Source organism: Bombus huntii, chromosome 7 (assembly GCF_024542735.1).
Source record: "Bombus huntii isolate Logan2020A chromosome 7, iyBomHunt1.1, whole genome shotgun sequence".
Taxonomy (NCBI): Eukaryota; Metazoa; Arthropoda; class Insecta; order Hymenoptera; family Apidae; genus Bombus; species Bombus huntii.
Genome location: NC_066244.1, coordinates 12,357,125 through 12,380,958, shown reverse-complemented (window position 1 = coordinate 12,380,958; position 23,834 = coordinate 12,357,125). Strand labels below are relative to the sequence as shown.

The following is a 23,834-nucleotide window of genomic DNA, read 5'->3' as shown; positions in this document are numbered from 1 at the left end:
ATAAATATAATTCTTCCTCGATTTGTTTTGCTTCTTTCGTAAAATTTATAATAGGAGCATTCGGCCTGCGTTCGACGTGTATACTCGTCGTCGATAGATTCTAACTACGACCCCTTAAAAGCTTTTTGAAACTAAACTCCGCAGCTAACAGGATAATTGACGATGTCATCTCGAATGCTGGAGATTAGGTTAATTTTGATTAATGATAATACATCACGTTGTTTATTTTTATTTACTTTTTTATCTACTTTGTATCATTGTATGTGTTGTTACTTTATAAGTTACATTTACGTATTATTTTATCAAACTAGTCTTTTTAGTTTATTTTTCGTTTTATCGCTATAAAAATAAATATCTTAGGCTTCTGATAACAATGAGAGTCGCTTCACGTTCTTTTTACCTTTCATGGACTAACATACTAGAACAACAAACCTCTGTTTAACACTTCGACGGTCGCTACTGCGTAAACGTGATTTTGCTCTGCCACCTGTCGTCCGCTGTCGTCATGTTTATGCTCTTTTTTGCAATTTATTCGGCGCGCCGATGACGAATGATTCCTAGATTCGATCGTGTTCTATCAGAGTGAAACGATTTAAAAATACACTGAAAAGACCAGCAATTTGTGAGCCTAACGATCCACTGATAGAGACTGGTGAAAAAACAATTTATTATTCAAATTTCTGTAACTATATGGGAAACAAACAGATAAATAAGTCAGGAAATAAATAAATCAATTCATATATAATGCATAAGTGCACGAAAATACTTAAGATAATATGATAAAGATTTGATTAGTGAAGATGAATGTAACGTGACTTTTTCAAAAAATGTATCATAATTATGCAATAATAAATTGAGCCAGTAAAGTGCCAGTTGGCAGTAAAATTTACGCCCGTCAAAGTGTTAAGTATAATATGATTAAAGCGATAGGATGAAAGTGTAAATTAATCTTGTCAGAAATTGCGACCTGTTTCTAACAACGACAAAGAAAAGAATCACAGAAAGTTCTAGTCTCGACAGAATAATCAAAATTGATATTTCGTTGTCGACAGTATACAACAGGGAACAGCAGGGAAATCTAAGGGGAAAAAGGGAATTCGAAGTTCGTTGTATCGTTTCAAGCAAATAAAATTCTTACTTTCCTGAAATCGTTGTACTTGCTATCGTTTCTGTTTAATTATATCTTTTGAAAGAGAAGCCAGAGAGACATTTCAAAGATTCTCGTTTAATTAGAATCACCTAAGACTAGAACGTAGAATGAAATCAACGGTTCACGAACAGCCAAAATAGACCGGCGATAAACGTGTCGAATGTAGAGAACTGCGAATCTTGATTATTACGTTGGTTGGTTGTCTGGTTCTTGTTAATTGCACATGGTTCGTAATATCATCCTTGCCAACACGCTTCTACACGCTCCTCCTGCTCAGCTCGGCCTCCTTTCTCGCTCACGCTTCTCTCGTTGTATTAACGAGCAGATCGAGTTCCGTCTCCTTGACTTTCTTTTGATACCAGTCAGACATTGCGCTGGGACACTCCAGAAAGCTCATTTGCGAGCTTTTGACCCGAATAAATAAGTCAAGAACGAAACGATTGCGAGTTTCGTCGCGGCATCATCGCCGAACAACCCTCGTTCTGGCCGTGTGTTTCACCACTTTGTTCGTTCAACGTGCAGCGAACATGGAAACGGCGTGCTTCCGCAATGGATTCGAGCGAATCGAAGAAACGAGAATTGGAATATCGTTGATTTCGACCCCGCCTTTCTTTGGTAATAATGGACGAAATAAATGAGAGACGGGACGTTGGGATTTTCTTTCGAAATTATTAAAGTTGATGGAACGAAATTAGAAAAGAATTATTGAAATTAAGGATTCGCAATTGTTTGGGCAATTTCTAGATTACAATTTGCTTGATTTGTGTGGAAAGGATGGCTAAATTTTGTAGCGCGACAGGAAATTCATAGGAATTTTCAAGAATATTATTTCAAGTTCTTTGGAGATATTTTTAACGTAAAATACGTTCTCTCTGTGCCGTAACTAAGAAACGAATGATCAACAACCCGTTCTTCCATGAAATATTCCTATATTTCATTCCTATCTTCCCATCGTTCCACATTTTATTCCTCATTTCATATCGCGCTATGCACATCTCTGTTTGAAAATGAACTCACAATCCATTACAAGATTATAAAATCCTGATCGCGATGGAGCCGCATAAATCCAAAGGATTCAGTTTCATCCAGTGCACGATCATCCAGTTTCATTGGAGTTAGAAATCGAATGATTCGGTCTTTGACCTTAACCTGATTCCAAATCGACACGGTTAAAATCGCGAGCGTAACACAGTGGCGGGTTAACACGAGCCTCGTAAATACACGCGGCTTGACCCAGTATCGGACAATTTTCCAAGGATCGATACGGTTTTCCACGGGCCGCCTCCGCTGCGCCACGCAGAGAGCCTCGAGATATCGCTGATTGCACGCGGAAACTCTCGGATCCTGCAATTCCACGAAGATCGCGCGAGAACCTCCAGTCGAAGCTACCTGAATAAATGGTCCCTGGACCTGGAGATCCCGGATCCGCGATAATTTCGTCGGATCACGAATGCTCACGACAGTTTGACGTGTTCCGTGGCGAAATGGAATTTCGCCGAGGAATCTCGCTGGATTTCCGGGCTTAGAGAAGCAGATACGGGTAGCTGAAAGTATTATTTTGTTGGATTTTCGGTGAATGGGAGAGATGGAAATGTGTATGTTTGTGCTTGACAGTGAAACGGGAAATAGAAATATTTTTTGCATGACTTTTTCATCTTCTTGTTGGTTAAAATTCATGAACAACTTCTTAGTGTTGTAAACGTACGTAGATTTATTGAATTCGTTGAACAACGATCTAGTATGATGGTAAATGAAATTTTTGGTAAATGAAATTTTTGACCGACTATCTACTACGATGATTCATACGATGGTTAGTGTAATCCACGTTTGTAATCAATGTTTGTTTCTGTTGAAGTGGTCACCACTTCTAAGAACACTCTACATCTGGTCTTTTTAGTTTTCTCAAGCACTGAAGCCATCGACAGCGTATAGACAAAAGACTGCGACGAAGACAGACCATAAACAATAGACAAGCGACGTTGGCTTCGGGGTTTTCAATTATTGGGTAACACATCTAGCGTGCGGATCTGGACCAGCTCAAATTGTATTCTTACTTATAATTACTCTTCTATTTAAATATATTTTCTACCTTATAATTTATCCACGAGTTTCTCTGTTTACACATCAAATAATCCCAACAGTTTTGAAGAAAACTGTGAATTCTAGGCAATTAGGATAACAGGAGTATTTAAATTACGTGGTTGATGTAAGGTAGAGAAAGAAATTGAGATTCGTGAGCAGAATTTTGGAAAGAAATTCATGCAAATTAATAGAATCTAGAATTCATTGATAGAAATAATACGTATTTCTATCTCTTGTTATTTCTACGTATGTGTTCCTAAATTTCGTGCTTCAAATGTCATCATACATAACATAATTGTTAATATTTCTTTTCTGTAAACAGTTCAAAGGTGTGTTCAAGGTTCCGCTTATTTCTCAAATCGTTCGTTCCAAATTTCTATTATGTCAAAGGATTAAGATTTCAACAAGGTTATTTCAAAGTAGTACAAAGCTAGTAAGAAGATTCTGAATCAGGATCTACTGATATAGGATGCTTAGAGTCGAAGAAAATAGCAGAAACACTGGGATTTTCTACTGAAATATTCTTTTTAATGATAATATTATTTAAAGCCTAAGAAGATGGTAGGAAACCAACGTTCAATTTCAAAAAGTAAACGAACGTAACAGAGAGGCAGAAAATATTAAAATCCTGCTTTGTACGATACCTAATAAGAGGAAATCTGTTTGTGGATAGAAAATCGGTTTAGTTCAGCATCATAATAAAGAATGCTGCAAGTTTCGACAAAATAAAGAACACGAAAGATGAGAATGAAATATTCTAAAGCCTGGATTCTATTCAGATAGCTAACCATGTACATATATATGTATGTATAGGTGTGATTTTGTAGAAATTTGAAATACGAAACTTGGGGAATTGAAACCGAGGGAAATCAGAGGCGATCCATTGAAAATCTACCGAAATTCGCCGCTCTCGTGAAAAAAGGGCGACGAAAGATAAAAAAAAATTTTTGCTTCAGCAAATATCCCAAATATACCGAAATAATTTTCTCCTCTGGAAATCAAAGAATTTCCAAACGACTGAGCTATCGAACTATCAATTCTTCTAAAAAACGTTGAACGTATGAAAAATTCATCGAAAGATCATAGATTCATGAACTCCTGGAAACGCTTACATTTTCGAGACGTGTTCTTCGTGAAAGCGAGATTACTTACATTCTTGCTTAAATGTGAAGTATTCCGTGAGATGACGGCATTCGTGGTTGCCTCTGAGAAGAAACAGTGTGTTTGGATGGCACAGCTTAAGTGCCCACAGGTACAATACGCACTGCAACAAAGAAGAGAGACAAATTGTCATTTTAATATGCCAGCATTCTTCTATATTATCGTGTCTCGTAATCAAAATCTATAATCTTTTATTCACGATAGAATTTTGGCTATAAGTTATTGTCCAACTAAATGTAGTATTTTGGTTTAACGTTCGAACAACAACCAACGATTATAAAGAAGTGGAAATGGAACGGTATATGAGAAACAAGTTTTTAAAAATAAGTTATTCGAATCGCCAAAAAAAAAAACGCACGCTTACAAATTTATCAATTTCCTACGGAAGTTTACGAATTTTAGTTGACGCGGTTCCACCGGCCATAGCAATATTTATAAATATCGTTAATATTTATGTTATTTATATCGCGAATAACAGATTTAGTGCACGAACGCTTCTATAAATTCTATAAATTCACGAATCGCGATAGATTAAATGGGGAACCTGGGGCGGAAAATAAAAGATTCAAAATTATCGGACTGAAAATCGCGGGTATTTTTTCTCCCAGGATCTTTGTAGCGTTGCGTTGGCGCGAGCGAACAACGCGAGAACATCGATGGCGACCCGCTTTATTTTCCCGGGAAATTTGCTTTTTATAGAGGCCTGGCCCGGCTGAGCGATTCCAGCGCGGAGCTGAAAACGCGTTATTTATCCGCCTGTCTTTTCGTCTCTAGTCTCTATTTCTCTCGGTTTCGCGCCCTGGCTCTATAATTTATAACGCGCCATGAATTACATTTACCGTGTTGGAACGAACGAATTGTACTACGATGCCTCGTGTTCAGACCTACAGAGAAAACGAAAGAATTCCAACACATGTAGACACCATTTACGAGCATATTATGTATGTTGCGAGAAACATTTTGAAATAGCGTTATTATGAGACTCGTCTATCATGATTGTATTCCTAAAGACTGAAAACGAATTGGAAAGAGTATACAGAGGATACGAAATGTTCCGCGCAAACATATATTTCGCGGAGATCGCAAAAGTATTTAAACAATATGAATACAGAACAATGCAAATTTTTGTCGTTTATACGAAACAATGTAGAATTTAATTATTCTATATTCATATATTATTTTTAAATAACAATATTCAATAGTATTTATAAATAAAACTAGCGATATTTGTAAACAAAATTTGTCGCAAAATTTGTATTTTGAAGATCGTAAAAGTATCTAAACAATATTATACAGAACAACGCAAGTTTTTGTCATTTATACGAATCAATAAAAGTGTTTAATCATTCTATATTTATATATTATTTTTAAATAACAATATACAATAACATTTATAAGAAATAGCGATATTTATAAACGTTTATGACCGAGATTTGTAAACATTTTGAAGATCGCAAAAGTATCTAAACAATATTATACAGAAAAATGCAAGTTTTTGTTGTTTATACGAATCAATAAAAGTGTTTAATTATTCTATATTTATATATTATTTTTAAATAACAATATTCAATAACATTTGTAAGATATTTGTAAATAGCGATATTTATAAACGTTTATTAACGAAATTTGTAAACATTTTGAAGATCCCGAAGGCAATTAAATAATTCATAGCAATTACGCTATATTATATTACATTACATTATAGTATCGCTACTAACAACTATAATATTTATATATTTTTTATTGGATAGAACATTACAATCGATTCTCACAGAGAATTTTTATGAACACCTGTATATAGAATTAACAATATTTATAAACGTTTACGAATAAAAATATACGTATCGTTTCCGTAGAATCTCTCGATTCTATAGGAACGAATCAAAACATTGCATCGTATGAAATACAAAGTTCGGTGGAACTTTACTGTAAAGATCACAAAGGCATTCATGGTGATAGATAGAAAGAAGCATTATTCGCTTTATTTCAGGCGTTGGTTAATTAATTGCAGTGACCGGCTCGACGCGAGACGACGAAATTAGCGGAACTGGCATGCACCGCGAACAAAAGCGCCTACGCGAAATCTTCGTTCACGTTTCAACGCAATTGGTCGGCACGTAATTAATCTTCCCGTTTTCTCTTTTTCTGTTTCTCGCAACGCGCGTTTAATACGAACTACAGGCTGTTGAGGTTGCATCGTCAATGATAAAAGTGAGAATTTTGGCAGAGAAGTAGCAAATTCCTTTCCTTTTATACCTCTCCAGTTTCATGATTAAGCGTACAGTTGTTTGAGATTTCGCATCACGCTAACACTACCTTGGGCAGTGTTAGTAACTGGCTTTTAGTTAAAAATAGTTACTATATAAATATAAATCGATGGAGATACGAAATATGCAGATATATAGATATATCTATTATTAGAAGCTAATGTAAAATTAAAGCAACACTCAGAATTGGGAAATCTAATGTGAATTATGTAAACTAAACTAAACTAAACAAGAGATGATGATTCTATTATGCACGATGATTTACGGCGTCAGACGATGCTATTAAATCACAACTTCGTTTTAATGCGTATATTCTAATTCAGGAATAGAATGGACATAATCGATCGTTGTCAATTGCTATTGCGATGTTAATAAATGCTACCATTAATTTAACAATATTTGCGATTAAAACCAGGCGATATAACGTTACTAATTTCTAACCTTTAAGCGTACTACAATTACGAAAATTTGCATCCCCTAGGGATTTAAGGAAATTCAAGTAAAATCTACCCGAAGAAACTCGTCGCTGAAAAGGACGAAAACTTTTCTGAGAAAAAGAGCTCGCAACGCTGCTCCAAAATATTAGGTTGTCCGAAAAGTGTCTTTCTTTTACAGACAACGATGCATCTTTATACAAACATGAAACCTAATCTGTATATGTATTTATCTCGATAAAACAAAATGGATCATACGTAATTCGATAAAATAATATAAAACGGAAAATGTTGTGCATCCGTTATTTCCTTATAAAACGAAAGAAACTTTTCGGACGACATAATAGCTAGGAAAAAATGAATTACCTAACAAAATACCAATGTTTTCTCAAATTTCATTAAAAATTTCCCATCCAACTTATAACCTAGTCCCAATACATAAATTCATTCTCATTCATAAATTCTCTCCAAAATCTAAGAAAAAAAAAAAAAAAAAAAGAAGAGACAGCCCACTTACAATCCCACAACAATAATTTATTTCCGATGAAAGCGCATCGATGAAGTGCACGTACGGTTCGGCGGAAAACAATCGTCGAAACTTGGCCGCGTTAGTAAAATCGATATCGAAGGAAGGGCGAATGGGTGGCGAGAAATGGGAGAAGTCAGGAGGAGGGGCAGGGCCAGGCTATGTTTTATTCATCGTGTATACATTAACCGTTTGTTTCAAATGCGGGTATCCACAGGTATTAATGCACGTCGCGCATATTCCACGACCTAGGGAACAATCGCGTATAAGTAGCTATGAATACGCGTGAACGCGCGTCGCCGCTATTGTTCCTGACCGGGCTGGCTTGATAACAGGATTATGAGTGCATTTTCGTTTTATTAGGCGAGATGCCGCCGGCTGAGACACGTTGCGAGTCACCGACTTCATTATCAGAGGCACGTGAAACAGCGAAATTATGGTAATTCCAAAAGACTAGGAGAATCGTCGCGACATATCAACGTCGATTCGATGATTTCAGGATATCTTAATCGTAAATTTTTTGAAAATCGTAATTTTCCTATCAATTTGCCATTGTTATTTAACCTATTAAGCATCCGCTGGCATAATGGGTCCTTGCGTTCCAGGCGAAATTTTCATCGCTCACTTTCTCCAAAACGAGGGTGTCAGACTTGTCGCACCTGAAAAACCTTGCACCAACAAGGCTTTGATTGCTCAAATACCGTGTACTTCGCTCCATTCAGTTCCGAATACCGTAAAGGTAAAATAAGCGCTGTGCTTCCAGTGACCCGTATTGCCGCCCACAGTCTTTTTGATAAATAAGTGACACTGATTGTGTAAAATATATTGATTGTGTAAAATATATATATACTGAAAATTGTGTAAAATATATGTAATAATAAAATCTTGTGAAATTTTAATAAATTATTTTTTCAACTTTTTAATTCGTTTCTATGAATCATTTTATTTTCCAAATTAACGTCTCGTATCGTTTTTCGATAATAATCCAATAAAAAATCCCGCAAACATAGATCTCAGATTAATTATACTTTTTTAAGGCAAATTTCTTTATATTTTTGATCCTGAATGATCATGATCCTGTGGGCAAAATCCTACAATTACTTGTTTTATATAATTATTTATTACAACACTGTGTACTATCAAATAACTTCGCGTCGAAATTTTATTTTTATTACAGAAAGGTGCAAACACTTGGTTGAAATATCACTTGTATAATAAACGAGAGACTATAGTAAGTACCTGAGAATATTTTCAGATTTTTTAAAGCCCGAAACAACGAGAAACCAGGCTAGGAAATGGAAGATCGTGCGGTTCACATTAGTCGAAAACCATATTCCCGTCAGTGGGTTAAGTACCTGAACTTTCGGACGTTAGCGGGGAGATGCGATCTCGAAGAAGCGCGTCAACGGGAGTCGTAAATTCCCGTTAAGATTCGACTAATCGACGCCACGAATCGTTCGATCCCTTATTTCTTGTGGGATAATAAGGGCGGTTGATCGAATATAACGCTGCTATTAACAGGTTACTATATATTTTGAATGATCCAACAACTTCAGTGTGATACAAGATTGCGTATTTGAAATGACAACTACGAATGAGTACGACCTTTCGTGTCGACTATGATGATGTATCTTTTGTCGATTGACTGTCTTCGACTTGTAGATTCTGCTTGACTTCTGACTCTTGCTGTCCTTTGACTCGAGTTGATGTAGACTGACTGATGACATTTGTCTGTTGAATGTTACTGTGGAACAAGTCTAGTGTAGTAGAGGAAGTTGAGTTGACCCTCCTGATGTCGTAGAAGAAGTGAAGTTCGTTCTTATATGATTACGGAGGAAAGCTCGGTAAGGGTGTGCCCACGAAGAACGTGGATTCGTTGCTCACACCTTTCGTCAGGAAAGTGAGGGTAACGATCCGCGATGCCGATTGGTTATGACCAACGTTAGGAATGAAGATAGAAGGAAGAAGCCTCCGACCAACGTGGCTCATGGGCGACATTGTTTATGGGAGAAACCAGCTTTTCCGTTAGACAATTATTCGTTTTTCTCATTAGATGCAATAGATCTAAAGACTGTTTTAAGTACCAGCTATAAACCGATTAAAGGATTAAAGGTTCCTGCAAGTATTAGATATAAGAATAAGATTCGGTTTATGGTGGGGCCTTAGGTCTATCGAGGATCTGTCCATTTCACGCGACGTAACAGTACCAAATGATAGTTTATCGTAATGTTACGAAGACTACAAGTTTTTAAAATTTCATGGAATCATTGAATCCATGTAGGATAAAAAGAAAGAAAAAATTACGAAGTGGAGAAATCATTTTCGACCGAAGCTCCTCCTCCTCTCGTTTTCTTCTCGTCATTTCTTTTTCTTCAAAGACGAAGAGAATTAGAAATTGCAAATCGAAGTAATATTTTTTACTGAAACTTGTCCATTAGAGAATCAAATTACAATACAGTGTATTCATTTTTCACTTTGCCATTTTTAATGATTAAATGATCCAAGAGCGAATGTCACATGCCGAGATATCTGTTCGTCTGGAACAGAACGCGTGTAATTAACAAGTTCGTCGAATCATTTAAGTGCACGCGTGTCTTTTGTTCATTTACGAAACTACCGGAGTAGCGGTTAATTACTCGTCACACGATTGTTCATCATCAGAGGGCTGATTAATAGAAATTTGGAAAATGATCGACGCGCGCGTCCGCTTTTGTCCTTGTCACGCGCTTATGCGTTGTCCGCGTGTCTGTTACCCGCTATCATCGCTATTACCTCTCATTGTGAACCCCCATTTTCGTTTTATTATTAGATACGATAGTCTATTTCGCGAACACAGAATCGCAGTGTCCTATGTATATCAATCCTAAGCTTTAGCTTCACGAATTTTACCTTCTAGTAATCTCTGCTGCAATATTCTTGCACGTTTACGCTATAAAGTTGTTTTTGAAGGAAAAAAAAATCGTCCATTGAAACTTGTATGTCGCTACAATTACGAAATTTTGTCATATCAGAGAATAAATAAATATACAAAATAGAATGCACCATTAAATAGAATTTTTACTTTCTATAGAAATATATCGTTAAAGTAATTCTTTTTTTGTAAATAGAGTGCATTTTTAAGTAGAATTTTTAGTAGAAATTTCCATAGAAATACAATGCATCTCTGAATTAATTTTTCTTATTTAATTAATTTTCTTCGCAAATACAGCGCGCTGTCAAAAATTCCTTTCGAAATTTTTAATATCTACAGTGGTGCATTCTCAAGTGAAATTGTTCCGAATTTAAAACGAAACGCACTTCTCAGTAAAATGTCTCCATTGTCGATGAATTAAACGCTTCATATCTCGTTTCTAGAACTATAATAGAGAAGAAAAGAAAAGCATAGGTGCTTTCAGAAAAATTTGCCATTTCAAAGAATTGGATGATAGCGCTTGGCTGACTGTACTGCAACTTCTAGAGGCTGCTGTGCACAATAGAAATAAGGACGACTCTAACGTGCATATAACGCCTGGGCCATGTTACTCTAACACGTTTTATACACTGTACATTAAGCGGTGCACGTGGAATCGGGAAATCTTGGAAGTACGTGGCCTGAGAATTTCATTGTAATTCCATTTTATGGGATATAACCTCGATTTTTTCCCTCCCGTTTTTCCTTTCTTGCTTGGAAACTCGGGGAAGTTTGCATACGCGTATACAGAGGGCAGGAAAAAGTTGGGAGAACTGGAAAATCTTTTAAAAAAATTATTAATTAGAGCACGACGTGATTTTTTAGAAAACGAATAACTTACTTTCGAAAACGAATAATTCCACTAAAAGACGCATAAAATCTTTTAAAATACGACGCTACATAAATTAAATTGTAAACGTCAGTCATAATTGCCATTTAAAGATTGAAAATACTATTTTACATCGACTAGTATCAAATCCTTTCTTTTACTTTAATTTTCTTTACTTTCTAGTCGCGAACGATCGTTCAATAATTTACGACTCAAATAAAAACTCCAATAAAAGAACATTCGCAGAATTAAAAAAGTGTTTATTTTTCTTGCACATCATTCTCTTTTATTAATGCTAATAAAAAATGACGTGAACAAAATCTGTAGCTATTGAATTAGTTATGCCCTACACGGTACACACGTGATACATCTAACTATACGTTAACGACAAAAATATGTTTGTACTTAATTTTACAATAGTTTAAGAAGATATATTTTAGCAGTGCTTTCGATTTTTTCACTGCGTCTCCAAACTCTGCCAAGGCGATCATTTTCGTCTTGGAACGCGGTAAACAATTTTAACAAGAGACAGAGATCGGTACATATTACAAGACGATTCTACTAATCTGTACAAACGAAGTAACGTGGTTAAAGACAAGAGAATCTGGCACGATGACTAATGCCACCCACGGTGACTATGAGCGACGTTGTCTGGATCAGTGACACGGTGCATGATCATTTGCCAAGCCGATAAATTAGACGCGCAGCTAAGCGTTGCTTTGCAACGTACCCCGAAGAATCGTCCCGATTGTGATCCACGATCTTCTCAATCTTATTTACCTTCCAATTTTGCGAAACAAAAATATCAGCGTCCGGTCACGCCTGTCACAAACAATGCGTTCTTTCCGAAATTTCTACGCCAATTAAAATTACACGTCGCGTGAAATTAAAATATTTCCATTTGATTTTAGGACAACAGATTCTTTGCACATGTCGGAACATGTAACAAAACGTGACACATGTTTACAGCCGAATCAGCGAATTATTTAATCGATGATTGTCTTGGTTGATGGAACGACATAGATAAAGATTCTCGTTTGGCAAGTTTGCGACAGGATCGCGAAGAGAAAGGCATATCTTTGAATCGAAGTACGTTGTTGGCAGTGTTGATTGATGTTTGCTGACAGGAAGTTTAGAGGTTTTAATCTTTGTCGTCTTCGATAGCCAAAAACCGTGTCCTACATCATAGGATCGAATAGTATCGAGGATAATTCAGGTTTTATAACGATGAAACAAATTTTTCTAAAACTAAACTTCAACTTCTCATTTAGAATCAAATTCTCGTTAGAATCAAAATTACCTAAGACTAAACTTGAAAATTTACTCGATTCATCATGTTGTCTCGTAGATCTTTTTCCAGAAAGCTTCTCAATTTCAGTTAAATTGCCAAAAATATTTGCATCCAATTAGACGAATAGAATTTACACAAACCTATTCGTGTAAATAAACATTTTTGATAATTTAACTGAAATTGATGAACTTTCTGGGAAAAGACTTACGAGACAACATGATGATTTCAAGTTTAGTCTCAAGTAATTTTTATTCTAATTGTTTGAAACATTAGCTACGTTTAAACTGATAATTCTGACGATCCTTGAAGAGATTTGTTCTAGAAATAACGCCACTCTAGAGCGCAACAACCAGAAGATATACTCAACTCCTTAGGTATTTTTATGTGAACATAATCATTATCCTCTCATTTAGTTGAGTAGCATTCCCCTGCAGCTCAACATTTCTACATTCTACATCGAATATACGAAAGAACCCGTAAGAAATAATAATAATAAATTGCACATCACCGTACCTAAAACCTTCCACCGCAAATCGTATAAACCTAAACTTAATTTGCCTCTAACTCTCGCACCACGATCAATCCGAAACAAGATGCTACTTACCAATCCTAAACAGTAAATTCGTAACGAAAAGGTAACGTCATTGAGTAGCAAAGAACACATTCAACCACAACGTTCGCCGAGCACCAGACGTCAAATTATCCTCGCGAATAGGTACATACAATCGTCACGTACAGCGCAGAAATCAAGGCAATCACACACTCTCTCACAGGCCTCTTTCGTAACTACAGAACCTAACTCAAATCGAGACAGGAATTTTACTCTTCGTTCATTTTCAAACGAATCCAAAGACACTCAAAGTTCGCGGAAACAGAAAGCAGGAGATCGACTTCTGAACGCGTTCTACTGCCTATGGATTAACGCGCCGAACCATCGATGTTTGCTCGATATTCATCTTGCGTTGGGAAGATTCGCTTTTGGCGAGAATTCGAACTGAAAGAACTTGGCCATTCGCGTTCAATCGCCCTTCAAACCGAAATAACGAACGAGACGTTGTCTGCGCGACCATTTTACAGTGCGCAAGCCGCGGAACAATGACCAGGTAAATGATTTCATTGCGATATGGCTGCGGTATCGGGCGTAATTATAGGACGAGCAAAAAGGGAATATATCGTTTCAGTGGCATCACAAAAGGACGGCAGAAGTACAAAAGAGTCAGCGAGAACAACGCAGACAGTCGAACGAATTAACGAAATGAAATTAATTGACTCGAGGGTTACGTCGAGGCCGTGGAGTTTTCAGTTATAAGAAAATTGCGCGTTTGCTCGCGACGATCGCTGCCAAAAATTGTGCAACTTGGACGACTCGCTTGCGTAACGACGTTTTGTGCATCTAAGTCCGCCGCGATTTTCCAAATTTTGTACCTTAATTTTAATTTTCCTCTGGTAATAAATAAACGGAATTTTTATGTTTTAACTCATGACCGTTTTCATATGTTTAAATATAATTCACGAATATTGCAAACGTTTTTGTAAGAATGATATGAACCATCGTTAATTTATAACTAATAACACGTATGAATATTTAGAGCGAACAATTGAAACAATATTTTCTGTTTATATCCACGTTGCTGTCATGTTCACAATATTTGCACTCTTGTTGATTCTTAATATGATTTTCCAACGAAACAGCTTTTCAGTTTCTGCATTTAAAAAATTTGCAGTCTTAATTTTACCATTTTCGTGCTTTTTACCTTATTCCGTGAATTGGTAAGGTGTAAGTCATTCCATCGAAATAAACGAATGGCCAGTATAAATATGAAAATGTTATTCTCACATCTCTAAGTGAAATATGTATCTGCTAAGTGTTCTAAAATTAATATTACCACGCGGGACGAAATATTTGCAAGTTTGTGAAGATTCAGGAAAAGATACGAGAAAGATATAAGGCAAAAACTTTACTCGAAGGCAGCTTAGAAGGTTACAAACATGTCCCATAAATTTTTTCCTAACGTGTTGCTAAACACAAGTTCTCAAGAGACAAACGTATTTCTAATCGATCATCGCCAAAACTGACCCAAGAGCTTCCGACCTCTTCGAACTACTCCAATCTCTCTCTATTCCGCACATCGCCAAGAAAACGTATCGAGAGGCCAATTCCCATAAACTACGGAGACCATTTACGTTCTCCCAATCTTCTTCTAGCAAAGGATCACAGGAGATATCTGACCTTAACGTTGAATGGTCCAGCCTTCTTCTCTAAGAAGAAAATAAAATTGTTCCCTCCCCGCGTTCCGATAATCGTATCGTCGTTTTCCTCCAAGTAATTCCGTGGCTGAATATCGATAAAAACGAGCCGGAAACAATGTATTTCTCGTAGGACTGTATCTCTGACTAGAACCGGAAATAAGAGTTGCCGGGGACGCACATAAGAGAAACCCGATGAACGATATCGCCGATAAGAACGATAAGAGAGGGTCAAAGGATTGATCCTTCACGGAATTATGGCCCCCAATTTATCTTTCCCTTGTCATTCATTTTTTTTTTCCTTCGTGTGTCATAACCATCTAGCTCGATTCGTTCCCTATTCGTTACTCGCTTTTTTCTGAAATCGCTTCGAGCCGAAGAAACAGCTATCTTTTTCCTTGAACATTGCACGACATCTCCTTTTTGTTTCTCCTTTAACCGAGTCCAATTTTCTCCGACTCATCTGACTTATTCCTTCTGCGTCTTCCTGAATGGTTTTCCTCGCCTTTAATCCTGTTTCTCGTTTTCCGTGATCTTCCACCTCCTCTTGAAAATATCTTTCTCTGGCTTCTCCCTTCGTTTCCTTTAACTCGGCCTTGATTTAACTTCATCTCTTGTAGTTGTTAGTTATGTGGCTTTATATCTCATTTTAGTTGGCGCGTTCTTTATTTTTCTTACTTTTAGTTTAGATTTTTATGGCGGGACGCTACACGTGCGTGCAATCAATTTATCGGTATATCGGCGGATTTTATGTTCGAATTGTGAGAGTAGGCGAACGTGAGGTTTGAATGGCGGGTAGACATAATCTTTTCAATGTAATATCCATTTTTATGTTGGAATATTACTAGCACGTTTGTTGCGCAATAATTGACGATATCATCAATTCTTGGTAAATTGACAAGTTCACGTGAAATATCATAATCAGGTATTTCGAATCAAATCTGTTCCATTTGTTTATTAATACCGACGATTAGTGACTTTAACCAATTTTTACTGTTTTAATATTAACTTGATCGTGCAAAAGGGACCGGAAAGTATAAATAACTAAGATCTAGGAATAGCTGAAACAAAAAGGAACGGAGAATGCTGCACCCTATTGTAATATTCCAGAATCAACGCTCCGAGCTCTCGAGTTCTGTGACGATAACCATAAAGATGGAAATTTATTTGTAAGAGTAGTAGAACTCTCCAGTTTCTGCTTAAGTTCACTAGTGTGCGCGACAAAGATGATAGAATTTATGACCTGTTCAACTGTATTAAAGTAGTAGAATCCTTCTTGGTCCTAAGATAGTAGAATAAGCCCTTTCTATGACACCATAGATGTTATAGTTCAAGCCCTATTTAACATTCTAGTAGAATCCAGTTTAGTAGAATTCGTTTGTCTTACTTGTCTTCTAAATGAAAAATTCAATGTTTTACTTCTCTCTGCTACTATTTATTCAACTCCTGCAAATCAAATTGGCACTTTATCCAAGATACATTGGAAACTCAATCGGAACCATTTTCGGCTACCAGAGAGTTGAATCGTAAACTACCCTGTCTGTGTAGAACATAGTCATTTTTGAATATTTGGAAGCTACTCTTGTTACGATTTCCACTACATTCGAGCTATCATTTTTACATTTTTGCATAAAGGGAATATCTTATTCAATTTATTTTTTCAATACCTTTATTCAATTTACTTTTTCTTTTGAAAATTGTTACATGTACATTAAATTATAGGAAAACATATCGTTTACGAATATGATTCATATAACGTTCCATTGTTCTTCTCCTCGTTATTTCTATCCATTTCTTTATCCTAAATCCCTATTTCTCTTTTTCCTATATTTTACCTATATTTTATTTCCTTTTTATTCTACTCATTCCGATATCTTCTTCCCCTTTGTATTCCCTCCTTTTCTTTTTTAACCGAGTAATCAATTCATTCTTCGTTTTCTCCCTTTTTACACGAATCTCCCCGTGATCCGCTTTTTTCATTTTTTCCCCTGTCACTTCGCTTCCCTATACCTTTTTCTGCACTCTTAACCCACTTATATCCTTCACGTTCTCTCCTCCTCTTTGCTACTAAATATTCCGTTCTTACACCCTGTTCTCTTCTTTTTATCATCAACCTCTCAAAATATTCCCTTACAAACTTTCCCCTCGTTCTTTTTTACGTCGTTCTCGTTCCTATTCCGTCACTCTTATTCGTAAAACCATCGTCAGGATGTATTGGCTTGGCAACTAAGTGATTGCGGATTTTGTCATTAGATGGTATTGACAATATCAGCAATCACTTAGTTGCCAACCCAATATTACGCTTTAATAGACATCGAATTATCCAAGTTTAATAAGAATTGGATTTTGCCATTGTTGCAGTACTATTACCTTTGAAAGGCTGTTGCAATGCGTTATAGCTAGAGCAGACGTCTATATAGATTCAAACTTTTGCGAATAAAACAGAAGAGAGACCGAGCAGAGAATTCTTCTATTTAATATCATAACAAGTACTTTACTTTGGATATTTGACAATAATAATGATTTATTTGATTTCGAAGCCAAGAAATGCGACTTGGTTACAATTTTTCCAATCTTCCTCATCCTAAGAGTCTACGCCAGAAGTTTTTCGTATTCTTAAACTATTATTTCCCACAGTTTACTGCTAACCGTCTGCTTATGACATCTTTTTAATCTTTAGTATTTCTTCCACCATTTTTAACATTTTTTCTCTCCTTGTTCTTTCTATTTTGTTTAATCTGATGCAATCTTTTATCCTTTAGAATCTTTTCCACGCTTTGTACTCCTGCGGGATCTTCCATCACACGTTTCACGTTTCTCTCACAGATCTTACACGTTCTCCCCTTTTTCGAACTACAATATCTGCCTGTTCTATGTTTCCACGCCTCACTATAGCTTTCTAATGCGTTTGATGCTTCCTGGATATATTTCATATTTTGCATTTTACATATTTTAGCATTTTACGTGATTTCTGTGTATGTTTGCGTCTTGAAATTGTCATGTATTAGGTTGTCCGGAAAGTGACTTTCTTTCGCAAACGTGTTTTTTACAACAATGCATACAAACGTGAAACCAAGTCAGTGAAATGTTTTGGTGATTATCTCAACAGAACAAAATGTAATTCGACAAAATAATATAAAACAAAAAACGTTGTGCGTCTTTATTTATTTCCTCATAAAACGAAAGAAACTTTTCGGACAACCTAATATATCACAGCGCGCCTACCATTGGCATTTTTCATCATACAAACATTATTCCGTTTCTTCAACAACGTTCATAAAATTTGCATAAAATATTATACAGTTTAATTACGAATAACCGTAAAGAATATAAACCTGAAGAGCAAGCTCAAGGACTGATACTACGCGATTTCCTTTCGTATCGTAAGATCATAGAACGCCCATGTGTATTTCATGAAGAAAACTGGAAGGATCTGTTTTCCTCTGGCGTTCTCCGGAGAATCCAGCGAAGCATATTGCGGATAGAGAGTATCGATCTGTCGATGGAGGCTCGTTGCGTCCTTCTTGTTCGCGTGTGCGAGCACGGTCACGCAGAAGCTCACGTTGTTGCGGCAAGATCCTCTTAAAAACGGACGGTAAACTGCTTCTCGATTTTTCAATCCAGCCACCGGTTGAAATTCTTTTCATCTTGCTCGATCGTGAGGACCTCCTTTCACGTGGACGACGACAAGTCGTCTAGCTCCGGCAAGCGTTATTTATTACTATGATATTATAGATTTCTTCTCATACAGGTACGGTTCTATATTTGTGAAAAAATTGTTTGACGATGAAATATCGGCGACGATTGAGCTGCAGTTCGATGCGTTCAAATATCGAGGAATAATTTATGTGTTTCGTCGTTAATAATAATCGTGATTGGTGTAACAGGATAAATGAATTATTGTAATAATTGAGTATTTGCATACTTTCTTCTACATCGTCTTCCTTTATTTTTCCCCCTTTGACATTTATCATTATGATTATTGTATATTATAGTACGTATACCTACTATCGTTTTTTGTTTTTGTTTTTTAAATAATACTTCAGTTTTTGTTATGAATCATTAATGAACAACAAACATTTTCTTTCCACTAGTTTAGTTTATTCGTTCGTATTTCGATACGTATAGAACTCGAGTAATGGAAATGGAGCAATATAAATAGAATATTCGTATATTACATTATACTATTTATACATTTTAATGCAAATGGAGAATTTGATAAATACCATTCCGATTACCAAACAATACTAATTACATGAAAACTTGTATCAACGATGTCCCTGTCCAGTCATTGGAAGTACGTAAACTGCTTCTAATTACTCGCTAATGTAACTCCAAACGATTCTGTTTCACAGCCGTCTAATTAACTGGCAATTCCGTTTGATTAGTAAACCAAAATTTCAAACTTTCTTATTTTCGATAAAAATTTCGAAACGCTGAAAAATCGAATCGCTGTTATTCCACTGAAAAGCTACTTTTCCTCTAAATTCTTTCGAAAGCAGACCTAATAGAATTTCCTTTCTCCATGCTCTCCCGATTACTAGGAAAATATGAGAAATCCTATAAAGCGCATCTCGTAGTACCTACAGGGGAATAAATCCGTGCAAGTTTCGAACGAGCGCGGGAATTTCAAATGAGAACGGCCTGAACTTCGTATTCTCGATGGTTAACCACATTCCAGGACAAACGGAGAGCATATTAATTGGTAATTAACCGAGCGGATCGCTAATTAGAAAGTCCGATAATCGAGGGAAGGAGCAGAGAAACTCTCTGCTTCCGGTCTACGTGCCTCGTGAATGCGAGTCTGCACGCGTTCCGTGTTCTATCGTAATAGGAAGACCTTCAAGAACTTGGAATCTGCTCGATATCGTGCTAAATTTCAATTGGTACGATAATAGAACGAAATTAGATAGTAAAATAATCATTGATATTATATAGGGTGGGCTGAAATTTTTAAAGAACATTTTTCTCGAAATTTTGTTGGAGAAACGTATTTTTGAAAATTGTGCAGCCTCGTGATAAAATGAAACGAGCACAGAATGATATTACCAGGAGGAATTATCGAAATAATTATTTTTCTTGATATTTCTATTGAAAGAAGAAATCTCTCTCTCTCTTTTCTTGTCTCTAAGAAAAATTATTAAAATAAATTATTATTTTTCTTGCGCAGGAAATAATCCAAGGGAAAAGATTCTACGCTATTTGTTACATTTCCATCCATTCGGCGCGATAGAGATTTATGGAAGCGTTCGAAAACCTCAAGGACACGGAATTCATCCGATACAATTCAAAATTTCAATTGGAGCGGAGGATAAAATAATAATTCTTGTTTTATTGTATGAAATGAAAGTTTTCAATGAAATAAAAGAACAGTCTCACGTAATGAATAAATATTGTATCCAATCGTTTGTATCATTATTAAAATTATTATTTTATCTCGAATAAGAAGTTTTAATCGCGTAAATTGATATTATCAAATGCCATTTTTTTTTTCGTTAATATTTCTATTTAACGCGATAACGATCTACGGAGGCGTTTGTGCGAAGTTCGAGAGAGAACGAGAGTATCGTAATGAATTTTCAAACTTACCTCGATACTGAAATAACCCCTGTCTACATAATCGCCGAGGAAGAGATACTTCGTCGTGGAGGGTGGCCCGCCCACCTCGAACAACTTCATCAGGTCATAGAACTGTCCGTGAATGTCACCGCACACTGAAGCAGAAGGAAAAAGAAATTATTCAGACCGTTTTCTTATTATTAATAAAGACTATCTAGAGATCAACCGAGTTTTCAACATAATTTTCATTTATTATTTAAAATGTTTCTCTTTTATTATCGAGCTGGGTTAAAAGGAAACTGAAGAATACCAATTTAAACAATTATGTAAAACATACATTTTCTTCGGGCTAATTAATTGCCAGTTTATTACGAAATCGTCAACCAATCCAAACTTACATTTTTTAACGACTTAATCTGGTTTTCTGGTTCAACCTAACCCCATTCTATTTTCTCTCGATATTCTTACGCGTCCTTCTATGAAATCAAGCAAAATATAGTAATTCCGGAAATGATCTATATTGAGTAAATTGTCATCACACTATTTTGATCGATCAAACGTCCCTGTTCGTTATCCCCGAGAGAGCATTCAAAAAATAATGAGATCGTTCGACTTTCTTTTAATTAATTTTATAGGTATAGGAATTCGGTATAAATATTTTAGCGAGCTTTTTACGTATTTATAGCAAGTAACTGGCAAGTTTCGAACGTCCGAGAGCGCGAGGAGAGACTTGAGATTAGGATGCAGAGACAGAACGAATATCAAATATGTATTGAGAATATCTGCATAATTTATTTATACGGAAAATCCTCGCACATCCGCATTGCATCTATCTGTACTCCGTTTATAGAAATAACTTAAGGTTTAATTAAATGAACTTCTGTCCATTGACTCTACTTGTCTAAACGTAAATGTCCTTTATCTTCCAAACACAATTAACTCTAACCAAACTTTGATATCGTGTTCGAATTTTATTACTGTGCTTGGCAATATATTTAAAAATCATTTCATCGCGTCCATTTCTACGTTCATTTACGTCCGTAAAACCATTCCTTATTTCCACGTTTCCAAAAATATTGCCACCTTCCGAAATCTCAATAATTCTACCGCTCTCTCATCGCCGCTCTAACCAGAAGACCTCAACCTTTATCTTCGTCGAAACACAATTAATTCCAAGAAACTGCTCTCTGCAGCAGAAACTAAATTAGAATGATCGTCTGAACAGCTCGGAACCGAAATGGTAGACGAATTGCCTGGAAGAACCAACGCGATTCTCTCTCTCTCTCTCTCTCTCTCTGGGGAAATTCAAGGTCGATTCGCGAAATTACCTAGCACGATTAATCGAGCACGATTAATGCCCGAGCAACGTCAAACACGCGTACACGAATTTACTTCGGAGATTAGGTAAACTTGTTTGCGAATGTTTCCACAGTGAAATTACGATGGTTGAAGAGGAGAGAGAAGAGAGAGAGAGAGAGGTACACAGCGCTAGGGGAAACTTTCCAACCGATGTTACTTGGCAAACTCCATACACACGGAGACGTACGTAACTGGAGGCAAGTTATTTTCCGACGTTTACAACTCGTTCAAAAGGAAACATTTGCCGCGTATACGCCACGGATTTGATGGTAAGCTGGCCAACACGGGGCCTGAACAGGAATTTTTACCACGGTTCTTTGATCCACAATCACGGATGAAGTCTTGGTTTTCTTGGAGGATGAAGCGCGGAGACGTGACTCGGCGAAATATGCTTCTGTAAAGCTGGGATTTCTATCTGTTTCACTTGGAAGAATGAGGAAATCCGTTGCCCAGATCGAGGAATTGAGTTCTAATGCGTATTCTAGGGAAGGTAAGAGTGGAAATATTATGCGGTAGCAGCGGAGGATGATGTTTTTCAAGTGGAATTTTGGAGAAAAGGTTGTGGTGGCTTCGAAGAAGAAACGTAAAATTTCCGTCTTTTGGATATTTACAAGTACTCTTGGAGAGTATAATTCTATTCTGATATAATTATAAAATGGAAATATTTATGTAGTATCGTGGACGAAAGGCCTAAGAAATATCGGGCGAACTATGAACAATGTCGCGAGAGCCGAGGCGCCGTCGGACCCATCAATGTGTCATCGGTCTTTTCAAGTGCATAGTTTCGTGGAAAAGACCTACGTGACCCTGGCCACGAGCGTCTGCAGAACACGTGTGCGGTGGGCCTAGGAAAAAGACAACAGAATGCGGCAACGACCAGAGAGTTAGTCGAAAAGCAGAGAGTGCGAGTCGAGGAGCAGAGTGCGAGCTGAGCGGAGACAGAGGTTGCGAGTGGCGTTGCCGAGAGAGTGTGGATTGCGCTGTTTTCTGTGCGTTTGGCGTGAATAGTTCAGGTTGAACAACAATCGTCTTTTTCTGTCTGATTAACATCTCTATTGTCCACTCTTTGTAAACACATTATATCACGATATTACATATTTTTGGGGGCTCGTCCGGGATTGGACAAGACAGAAAACGAAACGGTTTAACAGAGCTATTCGAGCTAGTTGTGAATTTACCGGTACGCGGTGCGGTAAAAGACGATATCGTTGACGGTTTAAGTTTGTGTAGTGTGAAAAAACGTCGGGGACGAGCGATTGTCGGGTGAAGAGGGTTCGACGCTGGAGGAGCTGAGGAGTAAGCTCGCGCGAATGAACCTCCCTATATCGGGTGCGAGGTCAGTGCTGATTGCAAGGCTGAATCGGGCGTGTAGGGCTGGACAATCGTATCGTAAGGGATCGACGGGCGGTGAAGAGCTAACCGGTCAACGAGATTTAGAAAATGTACAGAGAGCTGAGCGTGATTGTAACGAAGATGAAGATTTTGAGAAAATGAATACGAAGGAGTTGAAGGAGCGCCTCGCTAGTTTGTGTTTAAAAACGACGGGAAGAAAAGTAGAATTACGCGCACGGCTACAAGCGGCCATGGATGGTAACGACATATCGTCGGAAGAAGAAAGCGACGACGAAAGTGAGGATGAAGATGACAAGAAAAACGCAAGAGGATACAAGAGAGATACGCGAAGGGTGTATCAGGACCGTGACGAATGTTGTCGAAGGGCATGCGTTGGTTCGACACTGAGTTTTAGAGACGTCGAAGATGCATTAGAGTCGTTTAGTGGCGACAAAGGTGAAAATGTCGAACGATGGTTCGAGTCGTTCGAGGAAGTCGCTGATACGTGCATGTGGTCGGATGGGCAGAAGGCAGTCTACGCCAGGAAGCTGCTGAAGGGATCAGCGAAAATATTTGCGAGATTCGAGTGTCATGCCAGGACTTGGCATGAGTTGAAGAGGGGGCTAGTGAAAGAATTTTCGAGGAAA

General features: G+C 37.1%; 1 protein-coding gene across 7 annotated transcripts in view; it reads right to left on the bottom strand.

Moving 5' to 3' along the window:
• Nucleotides 1-23,834, bottom strand: part of LOC126867311 (serine/threonine-protein phosphatase 2B catalytic subunit 3-like) — a 236,378-nt gene that overhangs the window by 68,059 nt on the left and 144,485 nt on the right. For all 7 annotated transcript variants that reach the window (XM_050621681.1, XM_050621680.1, XM_050621678.1 and 4 more), the window contains exons 3-4: nt 20,527-20,651; nt 4,385-4,496 (exon numbers count right to left, since the gene is read on the bottom strand). In XM_050621681.1, coding sequence (XP_050477638.1) covers nt 4,385-4,496; nt 20,527-20,651 — 237 coding nt within the window. The remainder of the gene's footprint in view (nt 1-4,384; nt 4,497-20,526; nt 20,652-23,834) is intronic.